Source organism: Nansenia antarctica (assembly GCF_963989245.1).
Source record: "Nansenia antarctica genome assembly, chromosome: 2".
NCBI lineage: Eukaryota > Metazoa > Chordata > Actinopteri > Argentiniformes > Microstomatidae > Nansenia > Nansenia antarctica.
In genome coordinates this window covers 29,086,410-29,111,670 of record NC_137675.1, presented here as the reverse complement: position 1 = coordinate 29,111,670, position 25,261 = coordinate 29,086,410, and the positions used below count along the sequence as shown (strand labels likewise).

The following is a 25,261-nucleotide window of genomic DNA, read 5'->3' as shown; positions in this document are numbered from 1 at the left end:
AAGTTCCAAAATGTTAACAACAAATTACATGACCAAAACATATGGTAAAAGTCCCCTTTCTGTTTTTTGCATAATAATAATTTCATTATTCATTTTATAAAGTTTTGCAGGTGTATAATAAGTTCTATGCAAAATTTTAAAAAGAAGGAGTTTGTGCCTCATATTGTAAGAACATTTATGAACTTTAAGACAAAAGAAAGACCAGTCCTCTTTACTTATATCCATGTCTAAATCCTTTTCCCATTTACACCTCGTAGCATCTGTACTTGTAGACAAGCATTCAAGCAGAGATAAATAAACTTGAGAAATACATTTAGAACTTTGAACCTCCTTATTGATAAGGCCTTCTATTTTGGAGGGCTTGAGTTCTTCAAGAGTGCCTTGAGTTGTCTGTATCATATGGCAGATTTGGAAAAAATCGAAATAAATGTGTGGAAGATAAATTATATTTTGACTTTAACTGAAGGAAAGAAACAAATGTACCACTGTCGTAAAGATGTGTTATTTCCCTTATCCCCTTGTCGTACCAAGACTTGAAGGTGTCATCATTAAAACAAGATGTAAAATTGGGGTTTCTCCAGATAGGAGTATAGGGCGAAAGGTGTTCCTTGTGACCCATACGTTTATGGGAGTTCTTCCATATTAGTAAACTGTTAATAATAATAGGATTATTTGTGATTTTTTTAACCTGTTGTAAACCAATATAAGGCAGGTATCTCAGTTCATATGGAAGAATGTCATAAGATTCCAGTCTTGACCATGTGCTAGATGAGCTAGAGAACCACTGCCTAATCTGGGTAAATTGGGCAGCCAGAAAGTAAATGTTAAGGTTCGGTAGGTTTAAGCCACCATCATTATATGGAAGTTGTAAAACTTGTTGGCTAATCCTTGGTGACTTACTCTCCCAAATGAAAGAGGAGAAGATGCTCTGTAAATATATTTTGAACATTTATTTTTTAACAAATAAAACCAATTCTGATGAAGTCCATCCCACCAAGCACATCACTTGTGCTTTTTTGCCTTCTTTGCCTGTACCAGCACTTCCAGTGCTTTTTTTTCTTTTTTGAGCAGCCATGTGCCTCACTGTGGCTTGCCTGTCATCCTCCACTGCAGTCTTCCTGCTTTGTGCAGCACTGGTTGTTGGCTGGCAACCAAACTCTTCCTGCCTCCCTTTTGTCTTCAACAGGGCCTGTTGTCTGCGAGCCTTGTCTTTTGAGCCTGCAGTGTGGATGTTCCTGCATAGGACCTTGTCTACCTTTGAGAACTTGACATCCTCTCTCCTGAACATCTGTATTGCTGTCTGACCCCTGGACCTGAGGGCATACTTGGTTGTCTGGATTGGTTGTCCCTAAAGGTGTCCATGCTCATTCTGGTGCTTTTGCAGTCAATAATATCTCCCATGGCACTGAACGATGACTCCACCATTGGTCCATGGAAAATGGAGAGCGCTGCTCGAACCACATGGTTGAGGCCTGGGTACCTTCCAGTGTCAATGACATTTGCCCACCAGTTAACCATGTTGTCCCCATCAGTGTACAGGGGAAGGGTGGAATTTGTGCTGAATTTGACAACTTCCAGTGGCATGTCAAATTGGGGTGTGGCACCAAGTGGCTCATCATCCCTGCCAGCCACTTCAGGAGGATGCCCGTCTCTGAGTGTCCCCTCACCAATGGGTCCAAGGCAGACAGTGACTGCAGGGTCCTGCTGTCCAGTGGCAGCTTTTTCTGCATATAGGCTGCTGTCGACATGTATGCAGTCTTCGCTGTTTCGAGAAACTGCAGCACACTCTGTAAAACATTAAAACGATTGCAATTAAATCATTTTAGCTGGAGAAATTTATAAATGTTTGATTTGCCGTTTTTAATACATTTACTAACCTGATTACGTGGATTTCCTGCCTTCAGTTTCTCCGCCACCTGTCCGACATACAGCTCACAGAGAGGCAGCATTTTGGCCTTGAAATCCAACTCCATGATATTCTTTGGGGTGGTATGCGGATTCTCAGCCTTGATAAAGCACCCCATGAAGGTTTTCACAACTTCAAGCTGCTTGTCATGCAGCTTGTGGACAAGGGTTTGGCTGCCCTGTGAATAATGGCATTATTATAAAATGCTACAACAATTCTATTACCATACACAGACATGCAGTTGAGGGTCTGTTTATATCACAATCTAACTGATGAGAGAATACAAGGATAGGCCTATTTAGTTTATCTATCAGAGATTGATAATTCACTAATTCATTAGTGTGAAAACACACACCTGGAACACCGTAACATACTCCTTCATGATGGGAAGGACGCCGAGGTAAATGCTCAGCTGGAGGTCTGTGTTGCGACTCTCAAACCAGAGCTTCTTCCACACCCTTTCTTTCCTGTCCTTCCCAACTTGCGTCATTCCTGGAAGAGAGAGATTAAATACAATATGTATTTTGGGCTACATACAGTATACAAGAGGATTAATCACATAAGATTGTTGGCGGCTGAGGCCCCCCTTTACAATATTAGATTAATTTAAAGAATTTTTGGGGGGGTCCTGGTGGAAAAATTGTATCCTGGCCTTTGCCCGCTCACCAACACTGTGGTCCTTGTATATCTCCACTATATCACTGTGGATCTTGTATATCTCCAATTTTGCCGGCATTGTGGATGTGGTGGCAGGAATCTCCATCAACATCTAGGAGGTTCTGACAGTACTTGGACCTTATCCTGGTCTCCAGCCCGGACTTACTCCCTCGCATGACGTTGCAGGAGTCCATCATCATGCTAACCATGTTAGTAAATGGAATTGTGTGTTCCTTGAAAAAGGTCACTAGGGCCTTTTCCAGATGTTCAGCAGTGCCCTTTAGTACTTCAATGGAGCCAAGGTGCTCGACGACCACATGCTTCAGCTCCTGATTAAAGTAACCAACAAGGATTGACAGCACCTTCTTATTGGAGCTTGATGTGCTCTTATCCAGGTTGATGGAGAAAGGGCTTGACTGAATGCTCTCAAACGTCCTCTCTGAGAAGGTGTACATTGATTGCAGCTTGGCAAGAGCTTGTAGTAGATCTCAAACTTCTCCCGCGGGTCCTGGGGCGCATGCCCAAAGACGAACCAGTGCAGCTTGGCACTGATGCTCCACGCCTCTGAGTGTAGCTTGTCAAACACCACGGGCGTCTTGATGGTCAGTGACAGCTGATACATGGGCATCTTGATGGTCAGTGACAGCTGATACATGGGCATCTTGATGGTCAGTGACAGCTGATACATGGGCATCTTGGTGCTGCGGCCACAGTCGGGGATGAGCCGGTGCTTGGGGTGCAGCTTGCCAGGCCCCACCCGGGAGTCAAAGTCCAGCAGGGCCTTGTTGAGCTGTGCCACCTTTCGTCCTCCTGGGCGAGGGAGAACAGGTCCACCTGGTCGCCTTTGGACTCCAGCATGGCCTCCAGCTCTTCCTTGCCTTTACAGATCATAATAAATAAATAAAAAAGCGTCTGCTGAATGTCAGAAATGTAAATATAAATCTCAGATCAAATCTGAATTGGGTATCAGAGTATTCTAATGGGCATCAGGGGCCTCATTTATAAAGCTTGCAAAAAAACAAGGCAAGGCAAGGCAAGTTTATTTGTATAGCACATTTCATACAACAGGGGCAATTCAAAGTGCTTTACATGCATTATTTAAAAATACAGCAAGAGGAGCATAAGAAAATTAAAATTACAATGAATAAAAGCAAATATAAGAAGTAAATAGATAAAACATTTAAAAAGACAATAGTTAATGGAAAAAATACATTGATAGAAGTGTTTGTGTTTAATCATAACTGGTGCAAAACATGAAGGTTTTTAGCTTAGATTTAAATATTTTAAGGGTTTGGGCCTGTTTGATTTCTTCAGGGAGTTTGTTCCAGGAGCATGCAGCAGCGTGACTGAAAGCTGCTGCACCGTGTTTTGTTTTTACTCTTGGAATTATTAGCTGATTTGTCTCAGCTGACCTTAGGGACCTTGCGGGAATATAGGGTGGGAGGAGATCTGATATGTATTTTGGTCCAAGACCATTTTGTGATTTGTATGTAATTAGGAGGATTTTGAATTCAATTCTCTGAGAGACTGGTAGCCAGTGCAGGGATCTCAGGATTGGTGTAATGTGTTCAAATTTCTTTGTTTTTGTTAGGACCCTAGCAGCGGCGTTTTGGATGAGCTGCAATTTACGAACAGCTCCTTTAGATAGGCCTGTTTAGTAGATGTAGCCCAGCTACTAACGTGAGCTATGAGCATTTCAATAAATAAGTCCATTTAATAAATAAGCATCATTTCATGGTTATGTACACGGTTATTAACATTGTTATAAGTTTATAATGTGTACTTGTTTACAAACTCTAATGTGAGTTCGCTCATTGGTTATATGTCATTCATTCATTTCTTTATTTCATTGGTCCATCGGGAAGAGCTAGCCAATGAAATGTATGCTGAGAGAGAGGGGGCGGGACTTTGTACTAATAGCGTTAGGTTGCGTGTCAGAATGTTTGAGGACCTCGTCGAGGAAGTAAGACTTGTGTATGCTGTGTGTATTAACAATTCGGGAATCAACGAACAGTTATTCTTTTGGATGTTGGTGCACATGGAAGCTACCAGAGAATTGGAAGTCGAGAGACCAAGCCAAAGGAAAGCTCTCCGTTGGACAACGGAGACCGTTTCCAATCGCCTGGGGTAACTCGAGACCGTCCATTGAATCTTCGCGTCAGTGTCCTTCAATCATTCTCCTGCGCTCGTGGGAGAGCGCTGGACCTCATCCCCCCTCATCTCTGCCTCTTTTTACACCATCTTTCAAACCCCTCGTTTACCTACGAGTTCCCCACGAGGTTACGTGAGTACTGAACCACGCACGAGCTTTTGTTTGGACTCGTGTGGACGAGTGAAGTGGCCATAACAGTTTCAAGGCCCCCGCTCACAAGCACCGTCAGCTGCAACGGTAACACTAGTTAATGGACTGAGTTACAGAGTGCGTGTGTGTGTGTGAGTGTGGGCCCACCTTTTTATTTTACTGAATGATATATTGTACAATTGTGAATCCTTTGAGTTGACGTTGAGTTTATTGGAAACATTACATTTATTTCCTTGAAAGGAATTGGAATAGGCTTTGAGCCTATATTTTGTTATGTGATATTGTGATATTGTCTGTTGACATTGTATTGTGAATATTGTCTATTGACTTTGTATAACATTATAATTGACTACCAACACTTTAAATTTAGCATTTAGTAAATAAATATATACCCTTTGGTATTTGTATTTAAAGCCACTGTGTTGTGTCATAAACAGGTAATAGGCAATTCATATTCAGATGATTAAAGCATAAATACATTAAAAGGATTAAAAAGGAAGTCCTATTTAAAATACTTCCACATAGTTAATGGAGGCACTGATCGTCATAATTTGAATAGTTTATTATTACAGGTAATACCGCCACTTATTTAAAATAGAACTCAGGCCCCGCCCATATGGCAGGGGTTACATTGGAGGCTCCGCTGAGATCACGTGGTTTCCAAACAAACTAAATAGTAAACTCAGTCAAATACAAAAGTTTCAACTCAAGTTTAGAACAACAACCATAAGTAAAGTAAAACACTATGTTTGTAACCAAGTTAAAGAACTGGTGTAGAGGAGAGGCAGTAGATGAGAAGAACGCGCTTATGATTGTTGTCCCAGGCAACACAGAAATAGCAAAAATAGAAGAAGTTCTACAGACTATAAAGTGATTGGGACGTGTGCGTGTGAGAGGTAGGATGGTAAGTGAGACATCAGATGACCTCCTGGTGCTCTGTGAGTGCCGAGGAACAGTAACTGATCCAGCTGTTCCCCCGGAAATACCTCCAGCAGAGGGAGAAAAAGCATGGCCAATCTATATTGTGCCGGAAGTTCAAGTAGAAACTGAGGAGTTCACCACCAAGCTACATGCTTTGCTTCAAGCGGAGGGCAAGTCAATGGGAGATGTAAAGGCTCTATTCACCGACCCAGAGGCAGCCCCCTCCTCCGTAGAGTCCATCCTACGTGCAGTTGGTGACCTGCTAGACAAAACCGTGAAGCCCTCATCAGAAAGTGGAGGATACCGACGTCTGCGCACCTTCTCAGGTACTGTGCCTACCCCAGCCGGGGAAGAAACATTCGACCATTGGATGGAGCAGGCTTACCTGATGGTGGAGGAGAGTGACTGTGCATCCAAAGAGAAACGGAGAAGGATTATGGAAAGCTTAAAGGGGCAGGCATATGAAGTAGTGAAGGCTGTGCGCTCATCCGACACCGACATAACCCCCGGAAAGTGCTTGGAAGCTCTGGAAAGTGCATTTGGACTGGCGGAATCTGGAGATGATCTCTACTTCGCGTTCCGACTGCAGCGCCAACAATCTGGAGAAAAACTGTCTGATTTCTTTAGAAGACTGGAGCGCTCTCTCTCCAAAGTTGTACAACGAGGCGGCCTACCGGCCAATAACATGGATCGAGCTCGAGTGGAGCAATTGCTTAAAGGAGCAGTAGATGCTGACCTGATGTTGATCCAGCTGCGACTGAGAGAACGGAAGGATAACCCGCCCACGTTCCTTGACCTACTGCGAGAGATCCGCACAGAAGAGGAATATGAAGCCTCCAGAGCTAAACTAAATCCAGCTACGGTGCGCTCAGTCAACGCCCAACCACAAGCTGAAAACAAACTGTCAGAGATCCATAGCCTAAGATCAGAGATTAAGGAAATGAAATCAATGTTCGCGACACTGGCTACAAACCCAAACCAAATCCCAGAAGGAAGGGGTAAGAAACCAGCCCAGGTCACAGAGACTAGACATGATCCTGAAGTTTTCGCTCTGAGGAAGCAAGTGCAACATCTGACACAGAAAATGAACTCAAAAAAGTTCCATGCAACGGCAACCCAATCAACGGTGATGGCCGTCGGCAGCACTCCTACGGTACCAAACACCCCAACCAGAGCATACGTTCCAAACACCCCAACCAGACCAGCAGCTGACTCAAAGGAGTACATATGCTATCGTTGTGGAGAGAATGGACATGTTGCAGGAAGGTGCCGAAACCCTGAGAATCAAAGCAAAGTAATCCAGAAGCTGATTGGTGCTCTCAAAACTGTCAGAGGTAACAACCCAGAGTCAGCCCATCCTGCTGATAAAGCTAATGTTAACGTTGACAGCAAGAAGAGTGCAGTAGGCAACGTTAAGACACCAGACCTGCCAGAAGGCTTAATAGGGCCCCCATCCATGGAGCCGTTAAAGGTCAATGGACACATGTGTGACGCACTGTTAGACAGTGGCTCACGTGTAAGCATAATTTTTGAGTTCTGGTATAAGCGTTACCTGTCCGATGTACCCATCAACCCTGTGAGCAGATTAGACATTTGGGGATTGAGTGACTCTAGTTATCCGTATCTAGGCTATGTAGTGGTAGATATGGAGTTTCCCAAGAAAGTAGCCGGAACTCCCACCACCATGTCCGTCCTAGCTTTAATTTGTCCAGATCCAGCAGGCCCTGACCAGACTCCTGTGATCCTTGGCACCAATGCCAAAGCCAGCCTTCCCAAACGTCTTGCTCAGCTATGTGAAAATAAAACCGGAGTGTTCATGGCTCGAACCCTGGGCATTCAGAGCCCCTGCCCAGAGTCCACAGACGTTGTTCAGGAAGGAAAGGAGGATGAAGTTGGATGTGTGAGGTGGCAGGGTCCCGGCTCGTTGGCACTAGCTGCTGGACGCAGCTCTCAGGCTACTTGTAAAGTGGAGACAAAGCAGCCACTGCCCGATGAGATCCTGATGGTGGAATCCTCCTCCATGAGCCCTCTCCCTGCAGGGGTGCTCCTACAGTCCATGGTGATTCCAAGTCATGCGGTTGATGTGAACCGGTTCACAGTGCTTATCCAGAATGAGTCCCTCAAGGATGCAACCATACCTGTCGGAACCATCCTAGGCCGCCTGTGCCGCACCGATGTAGTCACAGCGGTGTCAAAACAACCGTCAGCCTCAGAGGACTTTGACACAAGTCTGATCGATTTCGGAGACTCACCTGTTCCTGAAGAGTGGAAAGCACGACTCCGACAAAAGCTGTCTGAGAGAGGTGACGCATTCTCCCTACACGAACTGGATGTGGGACTGGCAAAAGGAGTGGAGCATCGCATCCGCATGTCAGACCAGAGACCCTTCCGTGAACGATCCAGGCGCATCGCACCTGCAGACATCGATGACGTGAGACAACATATCCAGAAGCTATTGGCTGGGGGCATCATCAAAGAATCCAGAAGCCCATATGCTTCACCAATAGTCGTTGTCAGAAAGAAAAATGGAGCGATCCGGATGTGTATCGACTACCGTACACTGAACAGCCGAACTGTCCCTGACCAGTACACCACGCCCCGGATCGACGAGGCTCTGGATTCTCTGTCTGGCAGCAAATGGTTCTCTGTCCTAGACTTGAGGAGTGGCTACTACCAATTAGCTATGAACGAAGAGGACAAGGAAAAAACTGCGTTCATCTGTCCTCTCGGATTCTATGAGTTTGAAAGAATGCCCCAAGGCATCACAGGAGCGCCTGCAACCTTCCAAAGGTTGATGGAGAAAGCAGTCGGAGACATGAACCTCCTCCAAGTACTGGTCTATCTCGACGACCTGATCGTTTTTGGCAAGTCATTGGAAGAACACGAGGAGAGACTACTGAAAGTCCTCGACCGACTCCGAGAAGTTGGCCTCAAGATCTCGATCGACAAATGCCACTTCTGTCAGACAAAGGTCAAATATGTCGGCCACATCGTCTCGGCTGATGGTGTTGCTGCCGATCCGGGAAAGATCGAGGCTGTCACCGCCTGGCCTAGGCCCACCAACCTGAAGACATTGCAGTCGTTCCTGGGTTTCTGTGGATATTATCGTAGATTCATCCACAACTACTCACCCATTGTCCGTCCCCTTACGGAGTTAACGAAGGGGTACGCCCCCACCCAGCGTGGGAAAAGACCTGGAAAGGGAAAAAGTGAGGTGTACCTGGATGAGCGAGAACCCTTCGGAGAGAGATGGGACCAGTCGTGCACTGAGGCCTTTGAGAAAATCAAACACTGCCTCACCAACGCCCCAGTCCTGGCGTTCGCAGACCCCAGCAAACCTTACACCCTGCATGTGGATGCTAGTCTGGCCGGCCTCGGCGCAGTGCTCTATCAGAACTACCCAGAAGGCCTGAGGCCAGTGGCATTCGCCAGCCGAAAGTTGAGCTCTTCAGAACGGAACTACTTCATCCACCAGCTAGAGTTCTTGTCACTGAAGTGGGCCCTCGTCGAAAAGTTCCACGACTATCTATATGGAGCCCGTTTCACGGTACGTACAGACAACAATCCTCTGACGTATGTCCTTACCACTGCAAAGCTCAACGCAACTGGACATCGTTGGCTGTCAGACTTGTCAGTGTACAACTTTGACATCATCTACAGACCTGGCCGGAATAACATCGATGCAGACCTACTGTCAAGGCTGGAGCCCAGAGAAGAGGATTCCGACTGGAAGAGTATACCCCAGTCTGGTGTCAAGTCCATCTGCCAGCAGGTCGGTGTCCTGGGATCCTCCCAAGCCTCACCAAGGTTTGCGGAACAACTTGGAGCGTCCCCTGAGTGTGTGCCCGACGTATACGCTTTCCCCACAAGCGTGCACATGAACACTCTTGGACAGCTGTCCAGACAAGAGCTCATCGTGGCTCAGGGCCAAGATCCTGTGATTGGAGCGACGATTCATGCAGTGAAGCATGGTGATTGGCTTAAGGATGTAGTGCCTTCTCCTGACATCCAGTCCATGAAGAAGGAAATGGGAAAGTTCGTCATGAAGGATGGGCTGCTGTACCGCTTGAGCCAAAGCCATTCAGGAGAGAACATCCAGCAGCTTGTGCTACCAGCTGAGTTCAGGCCAGTGGTTTTGAAGTCCATGCATGATGACTTAGGTCATTTGGGAGCAGAAAGGACGACTGACATGATAAGAAGCCGTTTCTACTGGCCAAAGATGGCTGCCAACGTCGAGCAGTATGTGAAGAACTGCGGAGAGTGCATTCTAAGGAAAAGGCCAAGCCACAAAGCTGCCCCGTTACACCAAATAGTCAGTGCTGGGCCACTGGACCTTGTCTGTATCGATTTCCTGTCCATGGAGCCGGATTCAAAAGGAATCAGCAATGTGTTAGTCATAACGGACCACTTTACGAGATATGCACAGGCCTTCCCGACCAAAAACCAAAAGGCCCTCACAGTCGCCAAGATATTAGTGGAGAAGTATTTTGTGCATTATGGACTACCAACTCGAATCCATTCCGACCAAGGACGAGACTTCGAGTCTAAACTGATCAAAGAACTGCTGAGGATAATGGGCATAAGGAAATCCCGAACGACCCCCTACCACCCACAGGGTGATCCCCAGCTGGAAAGATTTAACCGGACATTGCTGTCCATGCTGGGCACGCTAAGCCAAGAAAATAAACGACACTGGAGCCAACATGTCGTACATCTCGTACATGCGTACAATAGCACCAAATGTGACTCCACAGGATACTCTCCCTACTTTCTAATGTTCGGGAGAGAAGCCAAACTCCCCGTGGATGTATGCTTCGGGACACAGCCCGATGATGGAGAACGTCAGCACTCATCATATGTCACCAAGCTCAAACAAGATCTTCAGAAGGCCTACCAGATGGCTACGGAGGCCTCCAACAAAACACATCTTCGCAACAAGAAGGCATACGACAAGAGAGTCAGGTTTCAGAATATAGAGCCTGGCGACAGAGTGCTTATCAAAAATCTAGGCCTCAAAGGGAAACACAAGCTGGAGAATCGATGGTGTGAGACTCCATATATCGTCACAGAGAAGATGCCAAACCTGCCTGTCTACAAGGTGAAACTTGAGAGTGGGAACGGAAGGGTCAAAACCCTACATCGAGATCATCTCCTGCCCATAGGAGAGCTGGTGTGGATGCCAGTAGCAGTAAATGATGACCCCGTGCCCTCAAGGCCTAGAACTCGAACAGAGACTCAGAACAAGAAAAAGAGAGTGACTACGGACAAGGAAAAGAGAGTGACAACCGACCACAAAGTACAACACGAATGTGAATCCTCTGACTCTTCCGATCTGGAGTGCAGCTGGCCAAACGGGCCATCCTATCGAACATACCTAGAGAAGGTCCTGGAGAGAAGAGAAAGGTCCACTCTAAGTCCAAGACAGAGTGAAGCACATATGGAAGCAAGTGACAATCATGCAGATTCAGCAAGCAACAGTCAGTCAGAGTCAGAAAGTGACAGTCGTTCAGAGCCAGATCACTGCACCCAAGAAGACCGGAACCCAGAGACTGCACCAGAAACTGACTCAGAAGCGGAACCAGTTTCCAGTGAGGAAGATGATAGAAGAATGTCCACTAGATCACAGGCAAAACGTTCCCCTAAACAAGCTAGGCCAAAAAGATTAGTAAATCCAATAATGAGACTTACCTATGATGAGCCTGGTAGAGCAAGGGACAAACCTCTTACCAGTTTCCACCGAGGTGTGGTTATTAAGATTAGAAAGACCTAGAGTAGGCAAAGTCAGCTCACGCTACACCCTTTTATGTTTTTGAATTAAAGTTTGTTTATTGAGTCTGCTGAGGACATCAGACATTTAGAAGGGGGAGAGTGTAGCCCAGCTACTAACGTGAGCTATGAGCATTTCAATAAATAAGTCCATTTAATAAATAAGCATCATTTCATGGTTATGTACACGGTTATTAACATTGTTATAAGTTTATAATGTGTACTTGTTTACAAACTCTAATGTGAGTTCGCTCATTGGTTATATGTCATTCATTCATTTCTTTATTTCATTGGTCCATCGGGAAGAGCTAGCCAATGAAATGTATGCTGAGAGAGAGGGGGCGGGACTTTGTACTAATAGCGTTAGGTTGCGTGTCAGAATGTTTGAGGACCTCGTCGAGGAAGTAAGACTTGTGTATGCTGTGTGTATTAACAATTCGGGAATCAACGAACAGTTATTCTTTGGATGTTGGTGCACATTGAAGCTACCAGAGAATTGGAAGTCGAGAGACCAAGCCAAAGGAAAGCTCTCCGTTGGACAACGGAGACCGTTTCCAATCGCCTGGGGTAACTCGAGACCGTCCATTGAATCTTCGCGTCAGTGTCCTTCAATCATTCTCCTGCGCTCGTGGGAGAGCGCTGGACCTCATCCCCCCTCATCTCTGCCTCTTTTTACACCATCTTTCAAACCCCTCGTTTACCTACGAGTTCCCCACGAGGTTACGTGAGTACTGAACCACGCACGAGCTTTTGTTTGGACTCGTGTGGACGAGTGAAGTGGCCATAACAGTTTCAAGGCCCCCGCTCACAAGCACCGTCAGCTGCAACGGTAACACTAGTTAATGGACTGAGTTACAGAGTGCGTGTGTGTGTGTGAGTGTGGGCCCACCTTTTTATTTTACTGAATGATATATTGTACAATTGTGAATCCTTTGAGTTGACTTTGAGTTTATTGGAAACATTACATTTATTTCCTTGAAAGGAATTGGAATAGGCTTTGAGCCTATATTTTGTTATGTGATATTGTGATATTGTCTGTTGACATTGTATTGTGAATATTGTCTATTGACTTTGTATAACATTATAATTGACTACCAACACTTTAAATTTAGCATTTAGTAAATAAATATATACCCTTTGGTATTTGTATTTAAAGCCACTGTGTTGTGTCATAAACAGGTAATAGGCAATTCATATTCAGATGATTAAAACATAAATACATTAAAAGGATTAAAAAGGAAGTCCTATTTAAAATACTTCCACATAGTTAATGGAGGCACTGATCGTCATAATTTGAATAGTTTATTATTACAGGTAATACCGCCACTTATTTAAAATAGAACTCAGGCCCCGCCCATATGGCAGGGGTTACATAGACCATTACAATAATCAAGTCTACTCGAAACAAATGCATGGATGAGTTTTTCAAGGTCTTGCTTGGACATCAAACCTCTCATTCTTGTTATGTTTTTCAGGTGATAGTAGGCTGATTTAGTTATTGAGTTTATGTGGCTGTTGAAGTTTAGATCGGAGTCTAGAATTACACCAATATTTCTGACCTGTTTTTTACTGTGAAGAGAGAGAGAATCAAGTTTTGCACTGACTTTCGATCTTTTGTCAGGTGCAGCGAATACAATTATCTCTGTTTTGTCCTTGTTTAGTTGGAGGAAGTTTTGTGTCATCCAGGCGTTTATTTGCTCAATGCAATTACAGAGATTGTCAATGGGACTATAGTTGTTCGGTGAGAGGGCTATGTAGATTTGAGTGTCATCCGCATAGTTGTGGTAGGCAATTTTGTTCTTTTTTATGATGTGTCCCAATGGAAGCATGTAGAGATTTAATAGAAGGGGGCCAAGGATTGACCCTTGGGGAACCCCACATGTCATTTTAATTTGGTCAGATACAAAGTTGCCAATGGAGGCATAGTAGCTTCTGTCCTGTAGGTAGGATCTAAACCAGTTTAGGGCAGTGCCCGAAAGTCCTACCCAGGTTTTTAGTCTATCTATTAGAATGTCATGGTCTACAGTGTCAAAGGCAGCACTAAGATCTAGTAGTACCAAAACTGAGATTTTTCCGGAGTCTGTGTTTACGCGAATGTCATTAAGGACCTTAATAAGGGCCGATTCAGTGCTATGTAGGGGGCGAAAGCCTGATTGAAAGTCATCAAAGAGATCATTTAGGGTCAAATAATTGCTAAGTTGTTCGTGGGCAACCATTTCAATAATTTTTCCTGTACAGGGAAGGTTTGATATGGGTCTGTAGTTGTTTAGTACAAATGGGTCTAGGCCGTTCTTTTTTAGTAGAGGCTTAATAACTGCAGTTTTCAGGGCTTCAGGGAAGATTCCTGATGAAAGGGAGGTGTTAATTATTTGTATTAGTTCGCCTGCCATGCAGCTAAATATGTTTTTTAAAAAGCTTGTTGGCAGGACATCAAGGGCACAGGTGGATGGTTTAAGACGTGACATGATTTTATCTAGGGTCTTGTAATCAATCGTGTTAAATTGTGACATGGTTGTTATGTCCGCCCTATTTGGGGTTGTTAATGGGGACATGTTTTTCATGCCTGACACAGAAGACCTAATGCCTTGTCTAATGGTTTCTATTTTATTGTTAAAAAAGGATGCAAGCTCATTGCATTTACTAGTTGAGTGAAATTCCTGAGCAATGGGTGTTGGGGGATTTGTTAGTCTGTCAACAGTTCTGAAAAGGATGCGGGCATTATTTATGTTATTGTTTATGATCTTAGAGATCAGCGCTGATCATAATATGACCAGCTGCTTGGAGGAGGGTGGAGGCAACACGGAGGGCTTCTCTGAGAGAGGAAGAACGTGAGTGAATCAGTTGAATATACAGGCAGTAATTAGTAAAAAAAAAAAAACAATACCCCCCCCCCTTACACGCACAAAGTCACCATATCCTCTGCTCACCTGACGGTTTTCTTGGGCCCAAGGCATTTGAAGTCTGCACTGACTGAATACCAGCCCCTGAAGGTGGCCTTCACGCTCAGAGAACCAAAGAGGTCCTTGGGGTTCAGTCTGTACAGGTCAAAGGTCACACATGCGATGTCTTTTCCTGTCCGGGGCTTGATCTGATCTTGGGGTTTGGAGTAAGCCTTTCCCTGAGGGTTTGGATGAGAGAAACAAGGCTTTAGTTTAGACGGTAAGGCAGAGAATTCCATGTCGAGATCCTTATGGATCACACACACACTTCTTTCTTTCTTTTTTTTCTTTATTTATCCAGGGAAAACTGAGACCAAGGTGTCTTTTGCTCCCTGTCTACACTATTAGTATGATTACAAAGCTACATTAAATATATATGAAATATACAACACAATAAAATACAAAACATTAATCGTAAAACTCGTTAACACAGCGTGAGCTTAGAATTATAAGGTTCTATCTCCGTTTAGGGCAGTTCAGAGATATTGAGCGTCAAAGTTTTTACAATCCATTATGTTTTGTGAGATGGAACCTTTGTATTTCATGAATTACTAACTCAAAAATGTCAACATTTTAAAAAATAACACCACACATGCATTAATAAACACCTAATGGATCAGATTATGTACAAAACTCAATTTTGACAAAAATGGAGATAGAACCTTATAATTCTAACGTCACGACAGGCTAATGTACATGCACACTGAGATGCACAGATTAGGGATGAGACTACATTAGCAAAATACTCTAATATTGATACAGTATCGGGCCACAGACAACCTACAGCAGGGGGTCTCCATGTCTGGCAAGGCTCCAGGGCCATGAGGACAGTGTTGTCAGGCAGGGACATGAAGAAGTCCTCAGAGTCCACCTCAGTCCCGTCCTCCTCACACACCAGGGACAGACACATGGTGGACAGGGACAGCAGCAGAGCCTCGCACACCTGGACAGACAGAAAGCCAAGGGATATTTTCAGGAAACAGTCCAACTAAGTGAGTATGAAGTCAAATCTGTATTATGTGTTTGGTTTTTTCTCCTCAATATCTCTTAATTTGTGTTGCATATTTTCATAATCATTGTGTTTTGCATCAAGTCTCTCTCTCTCTTCCTCTCTCTCACCCTGTCTCTCAGCTCCTCCAGAGTGCCGGCTGTGACGCCCTTCCTGGTCTCCCTGTCTTGGGTGACCACTCTGAACGGCCGTTGGGGAGCCGACCACACACGCCTGGACACGGACCTGTGGAAGAGGAAGAGTGAAGATGATTTTCAGACCTGATGACACAGATCACTGGCGGACTCATTGGGGGGGGGCAGGGGGGGCGACCGCCCCTCCTGGTGCCCCCACGGTTGAAAAACGTCTTGCTTAAGTGGCCTTTTGAGTGGCAAAAATGCCCTTTTGAGTGGCGAAATTAGAGGATGTGCCCTATTGGCTGCCCTTCCAATGGTCTAAACTTGACCATGTGCACTGATGGGGTCCCACAGCGTTGACACATTGACATTGCCGTAGTAAGACAGCTAGACACTTAACCGCAGACTGTAGATGTACAAAGCTATCTTAATGGCTCACTAATTATAGAACAAAAACAAACCCTCATATAGATGGTCCCAGGGTCGGAGTGGGACTCATTTTCAGCTCTGGAGTTTCATGCCTCAGACCGGCCCACTTTAGTTCACAACCGATTACAGTAGCCTATATTAAAATCATGTAATTACAACCTTGGTATTTTAGTCTGTAATAGCGGACTCACTGTTCTCTACAGTCTTCTCTACATTTACAGGATGCTATGTCATGGGTTTGCTTCATTGTTCCCACACTGGTACAACAGCTCACCTGTGCCTTCTACTGTGATAGCAGAAATCCCTTGCTGGACACCACTAGGGTAACCAGGTCCCAACAAACCAAATGTGGGACAAGGAGTATGTTTGTGTGGGACAATGTGGGATACCCTCTCAACAGGCCCGGACCGAACTTTAGGTGCCCCTAGTAGCATCCGCTTCCCCTGGCCGAGTTGAGAGCTATGTCTATCCAATTTTTTAAATATATATGCATTTCCATTCTGTTTCCTATTCTGTTTGGTTTATTCAGTAGCATCCACTAATAGACTATGCAGATAAAAACTTAACAAATATATAACAAATATATTTTATTTGAATGTGAACCTCACAATAAAGTATCTGTATGGAGCAGAAAGTGAAGTCAAAGTGCAGTATCAATTTAGGCTAGTATATTAATAAAGAAAAGTAGCCTGACAGTGTTAGGCCTGTAGATGATTGAGTATGTAGGCTATCTAGTTAGCTAACTTGCCTCCCATTTGCAACACAAATGCATTGACATAGCTGTCAAGGCTAACGCGCGCACACACTAGACGAAAACATAAAACACAACTCTGCACTCATTCAGACAATGACAGTGATAACAGCTGGTTAAGGATAAACCAATTGCCCAATTGCCCAAGTCATTTTTCAGTGTTTTACATAGCCTGAAACTACAGATTGTAAGCTTTCAAATGCTTTTGAAATCGGATTTTTTTTTTAGGACGACACAAGTATTTGAATGTTGGTGCACCTCAGACAGAGACTGGGAGAAAAATCACTCTGCTGCAGCAACAAACGCTGTTAACAGCTAGCGGCTAACAGTGGTACATCGCTACGAACGTCTAACTACGTTTTTATAACATCACACAACATACTGAGGGAACATGAACATGCTAAAACACATAAATAGATGAACACAGTCCTTGATTTTGAACACATCCTAAAATAAAAGTATGTTTACAAGTAAAGTGGTCACTTACCAGCAGTGATGCCGGTAACGCGTTACTCTAATCTGAATACTTTTTTCAGTAACGAGTATTCTAACGCGATACTATTTCCAAATCAGTAATCGGATTAAAGTTACTTATTCAAGTGACTGTGCGTTACTATTGCGTTACTACCTCATAACTTAGGCTAAATGCAGTATTTCTTTGTAATGTTCGATAGTAAACAAACATTTGTTTGCTTTTCTCGCGTCTTGGGGAGTGACGTCAGTGCTCACGTTTTCAACACGAGGTTGCAGCAGAATCGCTCACGTGTATCACCACGCTGATTGCACAGTGTAAACAGACAATGGAGCGAGAACAGAGATATGCGTTAAATAGCTGGAAATATAAGGATTATTTTGAGTTTGTGTCAGCAAAGGATGACAAGAACATAAATGTTCGTTGTACACTCTGTGCTGGCAAGAAAATATTGTCCTGTGGTAAAAGCACAACATCAAATTTAAACAAACATTTGGAATCTCAGCACAGCACAGTCAAGCTCGCAGAGAAAGTCCCAGAGACCGCGGCCTCGACTTCTGCAGGAGGTCCCACACCGCTCAAGCAACAAAAGCTGGACTTAAGTAGGCCTACAAAATCACAACCTGTAAGTGTGGGAGAGTTGAATAAATTGGTCGGGCGGTATGTTGTAGAGGAAATGCTGCCCATAAACACAGTTGACTCGCCCTCTTTCTGCACCAATAACATCATACGTGTGTCTACCGCGGATTCTCCTACACGCCAATGCAGCCTTGTTGCGCTCTAATGTGGATCTACTAATCACAGTACTAAGTACTGGTTTTCTCCTCACTTTAGAGTGTAATACATGTGTTGATACATCCACACTGATCATTAACAAGATCCCCACTACTACCAATGCCGAGCTACCTCACAGAACATATTTTTCTTCGTACTTGGAGAAGGAGTATGCAGAGATGGAAAAAAATCTGAAGGCTGCGCTGAACGAGGTCGACTATGTGTCAACTACAGCGGACATTTGGACAGCTAACAATAGGAGCTATATGGGAGTAACGCTCCACTGGATTAGTAGATCCACATTAGAGCGCAACAAGGCTGCATTGGCGTGTAGGAGAATCCGCGGTAGACACACGTATGATGTTATTGGTGCAGAAATCGAAAACATTCACTCCTCATATGGACTAATCAACAAAGTAGTAGCAACAGTGACAGATAATGGATCTAACTTTGTCAAGGCATTTCAAGTCTATCAGCCTGCTGTCACAGAGTCCGATGATGAGACGGTGGAGGAGTCCACTCTCACGGCCACGGATGACGTCACTTTTTTAGATGTGTCAGAAATCCTATCAGCTGAGGATGATAGTGATGGCCAGCTGATTCTTCCCCCGCACCAAAGGTGTGCTTCACATACCCTCAACCTTATTTCTACAAGTGATGTGGAGAAGTACATTACTTCCAAACCAGAGAGCAAGGCTGTGTATAGGAGCAGCACAGCAAAATGCACAGCTCTCTGGACGAAAGCAAGCCGATCTACCGTTGCGTCAGAAACGGTGGAGGAGGTTAACAAAAGAAAGCTCCTGGTACCGACATCCACAAGGTGGAATTCCTTTTACGAAGCCATAAAGAGAATCGCAGAAATCCCCATGAATGAGCTGAATACTCTGTGCAACAAGCTGGGAGTGAAGTGCTTCAAAGACCAGGAGTACCCGTACCTGCATGAGTACTGTACCGTCATGAAGCCTCTAACTGTAGCACTGGATATCCTACAAGGTGACTGTCCGTATGGGACTTTACTGCCCACACTTGAAGTCCTGATGCAGAAGACCCTTGCTGTGAAAGACACCCTATCCAAGATGACTGCAGGCCTTCCAGATGCCATAGTGCAGGTATGCTATGTTGTTCCATCTTAAAGATAAATAAATACATTTTCATTGCACTATTCATGAACATGGAGCAGAGTCACACCATACTGCAGTATGTAGGTTGTCAGTTGCACAAACTAATTGCATACATAATTAGTAAATAAAGGTATAAATAATAGACCTTATAGGCTACAACTAGATAATAATAAACATATCAAATTATATCTTTCAGGCTATCCAGACTCGTTTTGCCAGTGTGCTGGACAACAAAGATGCCCTTCTCGCAGCTGCTAGTTGTCCAAAATTCAAACTCCGATGGCTGAGAGATGAAGGTAGGAGGGAGCAAGTAAAGGAGCTTCTCACAGCAGAATGTCGCAAAACTGCTCCTGCAGCACAGAGCCCTGCCAGTGTACCCACCACGACTGCCAACCAAGGCGAGATGGACTTTTTTGCTTTTGAGGCGGAGCCAGAGGAGACCTACTCGTCAGAAAAGGAAGTCATGGACTACTTGAGGTCAGGGCATGAGCTTCAGATTCTGAATCAGTATCCAAACATTAAGAACATTTTCTTGAAGTATAACACTCCAACCCCATCTAGCGCTCCTGTAGAGCGGCTCTTTAGTCTGGGAGGTTTGGTGCTCACGCCTAGAAGGAACAGACTTTCTGACAAGAGGTTTGAGAAGCTTCTGTTAATGAGATACAACCACTGGTTTACTCGCCCCTCTCCACTGTTTCACTCATAGTGTGTTCATGGCCTCCATAGCGTGTTCATGGCCTCCATAGCGTGTTCATGGCCTCCATAGCGTGTTCATGGCCTCCTTCCAGTCTTGACAGCTGAGTTCACTCTTCATTGATAAACTCAGACTCACCCAGTTTAGGATTAGGATTATATCTGAATGGTCAGGGTAGGTTTTAGGTTTTGTGAAACCACTCCTTGCTAGTTACTGTTAAATAAAGATTATATTTATTTTATTGTTTAAAAACAAGTATTTATGTTGGGTGAGGCAAAGACAGACTCTTTATTTTGTTGTTTTAAGTTATTGTTTAAAGTTTAATTATGTAATTTAAGTTACTGTTAAAATAAAGTGAGTTTTGGCAAAACCAGTTTTCATTTTTATGTTGCGGGGGGGGGGGGGGGTGGTGCCTAGGCAGCTGCCAATAGTAACTAAAAAAGTAACTAGTAATCTAACTTAGTTACTTTTAAAATCAAGTAATCAGTAAAGTAACTAGATTACTTTTTAAAGGAGTAATCAGTCATCAGTAATCAGAATACTTTTTCAAAGTAACTGTGGCAACACTGCTTACCAGTAGCCTACGGCAAACGAGAACAGTGAATCCAATCCACAAATTATAAGTATTTAGTGATCGTTAAACTGTTGTTTGTTATATCGAGTGGGTACTTGATACTAGATATTGTTGACACAATAAGTTTCACTTTACGAGCCCTTTGAGTCAGCGGGTGGTTCGCACAAGCAGCCAGCTCCCTATATCCACGTGGGGCCGTTGCCATGGGAACATGAATGCTGTTTCCTGATAGGCTGAAGACGTTCCATAGAATCTGGACGTTCTGCTGCAACTGAACATGTCAGCGCTGGGTTGCGGCGCGATGGACACTGGCCCCGTGGCCGCACAAAGGGGGACATCTGGTCACCCTATTTATATGGTATCGGCCCAGAATGGTACCGGCCCAGACGCCCAGAACGGTATCGGCTTGCAAGTACTACCATGACTGAAAACCGGCCCAGACCGGCCCACCGGGAAAACTCCAGATCCTCCCGATTAGCCACCCCGGGCCTGCCCGTCACTGTACCGACTTCTCACAGTAAACATGGTTCTCCCTCTCTTTGGAATCATCACTTTCTTTTCTTTGTTTTTAATCAATAAACTATTTTTGTATAGGCCTATATATGTCCAATGACAACAAAAGCACATACACAACAATCAACCAACCAGTCAATCAATCTAGGTGACAATCTGAAATGAGTGATTATTCGAAAAAGCAAGATATTATTTATTAATTTACAGTTAACCCACAGATAATGTTGATCTTTCACACAATGTGGGAATGACTAAATAGTCTTGTTAAGGTTGAGGTGGTGGGCTGACATCCAAGCAGAGATGTCTGCAAGACACAAAGAGATAGGTGGTGTTGCCACCTGTGAATCAGAGGTGGTAGGAGAAACCAGATCAGCGGTTCGAGCCCCGGCTGGTCACATGTCGAAGTGTTCTTGGGCAAGACACTGAACCCCAAAATTGCTCCCAGTGAGCGGGCCAGCGCCTTGCATGGCAGCTTGTCGCCATTGGTGTGTGAATGTTTGTTGTGAAGCGCTTTGGAGCAGCTCTGGAGTTGTTGCTGTGTGTCTGTGTGTGAGTCTGTGTGTGTGTGTGTGTGGTGTGTGTGTGTGTGTGTGTGTGTGTGTGCGCGCGCAGCAGCAGCAGCTGGGGAGCGGGCCGGTTGCCGCACAGCTCGTGAAAGTTGTTTGAGAGTTTTTCGACATCTAACTTTTTATTAACATCTACCCACACGCACACCCGTTGTAACAAACAGCGACGTTTTTTTACCTACTTTTAGCGCGAAGAGGTGTCGAATCACACGACCACTCTTCACAATGGGGGAGTGTGTACCGACGCACAAAAATCGCTGGATGGCGATGTCACACAAGAAGAGAAAATGACAAGACACTACCTCTAAAAATGCATAAAGTTCCAGAGAAGCGGGGACAGAGCAGAGAGTCAGCTGAAAAGGAACACATATATATATATATATATATATATATATATAATATAATAACGTATGCATGCCATTGTAGATGTAACGTAAGTGGAGAGGAGATTGATCTAGGAGATTGATCGAGACTGCGGGAGTTTTCATTACTAACGAATGAAAGTTGATTATCATTATTAAAAAATAACTAATATATATTGCAATGTTGTCCCTTTCACAAATGGTAAAGGGTAAATGGACTGCACTTATATAGCGCCTTTTTTGCTGCTCCAAAGCTGCTCCAAAGCGCTTTACAACGGCCTCTCATTCACCCATTCACACACCAATGGCGGCACACATAGTTCCATGTAATTTCCTTGGAATCCCAAGCTGTGTTGACCAGGTATCTGTAATGTTCACATTTATATATAACAGTAATAAATATAGCAATAAATGACAGCGCTGTAAATAGTGTTATTCTTGCACAATTGCACCCACAACGAGCTATTGCCGTCCGGAGTTGATCAGCTCCAGATTGAACCAAGGTTCTTCGCTACAGAAACATTTTCACACAATGACAAACATCAAACATGTGATGCGTTTTATATAATATTCTTTGAACAGAACGGGACAGGTGCCAGAAACTGCCATAATATACCATACATATATCTGCCATATATCGTACCTCCGTTTTATATTGAGAAATATGATGATAAATACATATAGGGCGGAGGTATGATATGTGGAGTGTGGCTAGATATTTTCATCTGTGGATTATTATTTATAAATAGTGGTCTCCTGAGAGGAGCGAGTCTTGATTTTTTTTTATGCAACAAGGAGGAGAAAATGGTTACAGAAACACACCGTTGGGACGTGGTGGAGCGGCGGAAACCCGATGTCTTTGTCTTTGTTGATCGGAAACGATCGAGAGCCATCATCAACCCTCCCCCCATCAACCATTAGGCCTACATCAAGTGATTGTAACTCACTTTTTAGAAACGAGTTGTCCCATACAGTGATTTTGTTAGAAGCCTACTTGTTAGAAACAGAGCCTAGTATGTTTATAACCAAGTGCTTTAGTTGGCGAGCGGACAATTGGCTACTACAATGTAGGGCTGCAACTAACGATTATTTTGGTAGTCGACTAATCTGTCGATTATTTTTTCGGTTAGTCGCGATTAGTCGTGTGGCTTTTCGCTGCGCGTAAATGGCGACGCAGAAGCATAAATCCGGCTTAACTAGCTATCTAACCTAACGTTACGCCAAGCTACAGCTGCTCACAGAGCTAGTTGATTGGCTAGCTAGCATTGCTGGCTAGACTACAGACAGCTCACGTTAGTAGGCTACGCTTGGCGCTGTTTATCTTACAGACAGCTCGCTGGTGGACTCAACATAATTGAAATAGCATTCACTTATCAAGCATCATTCATGATCATCCACCATGACTACCTGGTATTTTAATAGCGACCACCCCTCACTTCATTTCATCTCGCGTTCTCCTGGCTTCAACATGGAAAACCCCTGCTACGTAACGTTACATACAAGCGCCTCTGTCTGTCACACGCGTGCCACAGGGCAAATAAATTAATAGCACAAACGCTCATAGCATGTACAGCCCTGTCCATGAGACGTTGTTTTCCAACATGTAACAGTAAAGCTAACATAAACATTACGACCCTAACAATATAACGTTAGCCAGTTGGCGACACTAAAATTCCACGTCGACGAGTTTTTATAATCGACGTCGTCGATTATGTCGAATAATCGTTGCAGCCCTACTACAATGTACAATGTTGCCAAAATCAACTAGGCCTATCTAATGTTCGAATACGAATCTACAAATATTAATCTGCGTATATCTATGGTACAACCGTCTTGCCTGTTGTGTATTATTATCATTGCCGACACAGGTCTATGAACATCTGATAATAAGGTGAAGGGCAGTATTATTCATCTTTACTTTATTGGGTGAATAAACTCAATATGAATGATTGTACAGTTGTCTATAGGCAAGAATGGGCTTTAGTTGGCGAGCGGACATGCCACATATCATCCCCGTACCTCCATCCCACATGTATTCATCATCATATTTTTCAATATATCTTGTATTGTCTGAACGAACATCTTACGTGACTTAGGCACCTTAGCTTTTTGTGAACGGGACGATCAGAAAGAGATTAGTTTACCACGAAACAAGGAATGCAAAATCAAAAAAACAAAGCATTACATTGGCCGTCCTATTGAGATGATAACAGTTTACAGATTGAACTCATCACTATTAGGCTACCGAGTCTCGATCTCAAATGGCATTCAATTGTCAGGATTCATCTTTGATAAACAATGGCCTACTAATTACATCCCATTGAGTATGTTTGCATATGAACACACTTATTCCTATGTAGCCTATTGCATTATTTTCATACATAATATGAACAACGCGCAGCTTTCCGAGAGCCCACGGCGCATGAGAGTAATGTTAACGTTTTATATTATATTCTTTGAACAACAGAACGGGACAGGCGCGAGAAACTGCCATAAAATATCATACATATATCTGCCATCCCACACCTTACCTCCATCCCACTTGTAGCCTATTTATCATAATATGTTTCAATATGCCTCCATAGCAGTCTACACGATTTAGCTAGGCTATATCTATAATTATATTATGAGAACATCAGTATTTTATTATGAGTGGGACTGCTCAGAATAAAAATAATAATACATTATATACTGTAGGCCTATTATAAATATCCGTTCGTTATATAATATTCGTTGATGATTACATAATCAAATGTAGCCCGCAGCGCAGAGCGCATAATGTCTTATTGAGTCAACACGAGTTGACTCGCTGGAACAAGACAGACTGATACACACCACACCTCTGCCATATCATACATCGGTCCCACATGTATTTATTTACCATCATATTTTTCAATATAAAACGGTATGATATGGCAGATATATATGGTAGCCTACATTGCAGTCGTCCCGCAGTTCTAGTAGATCGCCGACATCATGTTATTTGATGTACACATTTCACGGCAAGAGAATTCCGATTTGTGGCAAACACCCAACAATTGTTCGTTCACTAAACAATATAACATGAACACAGTGAGGATTCAAACAAACAAAATAATTAATACACTCTGCAATTGGCTACTACAATGTTGCCAAAATCAACTAGGCCTATCTAATGTTCGAAAACGAATCTACAAATATTAATCTGCGTATATCTATGGTACAACCGTCTTGCCTGTTGTGTATTATTATCATTGCCGACACAGGTCTATGAACATCTGATAATAAGGTAAAGGGCACTATTATTCATCTTTACTTTATTGGGTGAATAAACTCAATATGAATGATTGTACAGTTGTCTATAGGCAAGAATGGGCTGAAACAAAAGTAGTTACAGACTCGCTCAAACT

The 25,261-nt window shown here is 43.8% G+C and overlaps 1 protein-coding gene across 1 annotated transcript; it reads right to left on the bottom strand.

Annotated features, from left to right (window-relative positions):
• Nucleotides 1-14,294: 14,294 nt before the first annotated feature.
• LOC308150086 (lipid transferase CIDEB-like) lies at nucleotides 14,295-16,292 on the bottom strand (the record flags this gene model as incomplete). Its single annotated transcript, XM_080522952.1, has 5 exons — nucleotides 14,295-14,364; nucleotides 14,480-14,670; nucleotides 15,276-15,434; nucleotides 15,611-15,725; nucleotides 16,237-16,292. 5 exons carry the CDS (start codon nucleotides 16,290-16,292, stop codon nucleotides 14,295-14,297), a joined length of 591 nt encoding a protein of 196 aa, XP_080379078.1.
• Between the last annotated feature and the right edge of the window lie 8,969 nt (nucleotides 16,293-25,261).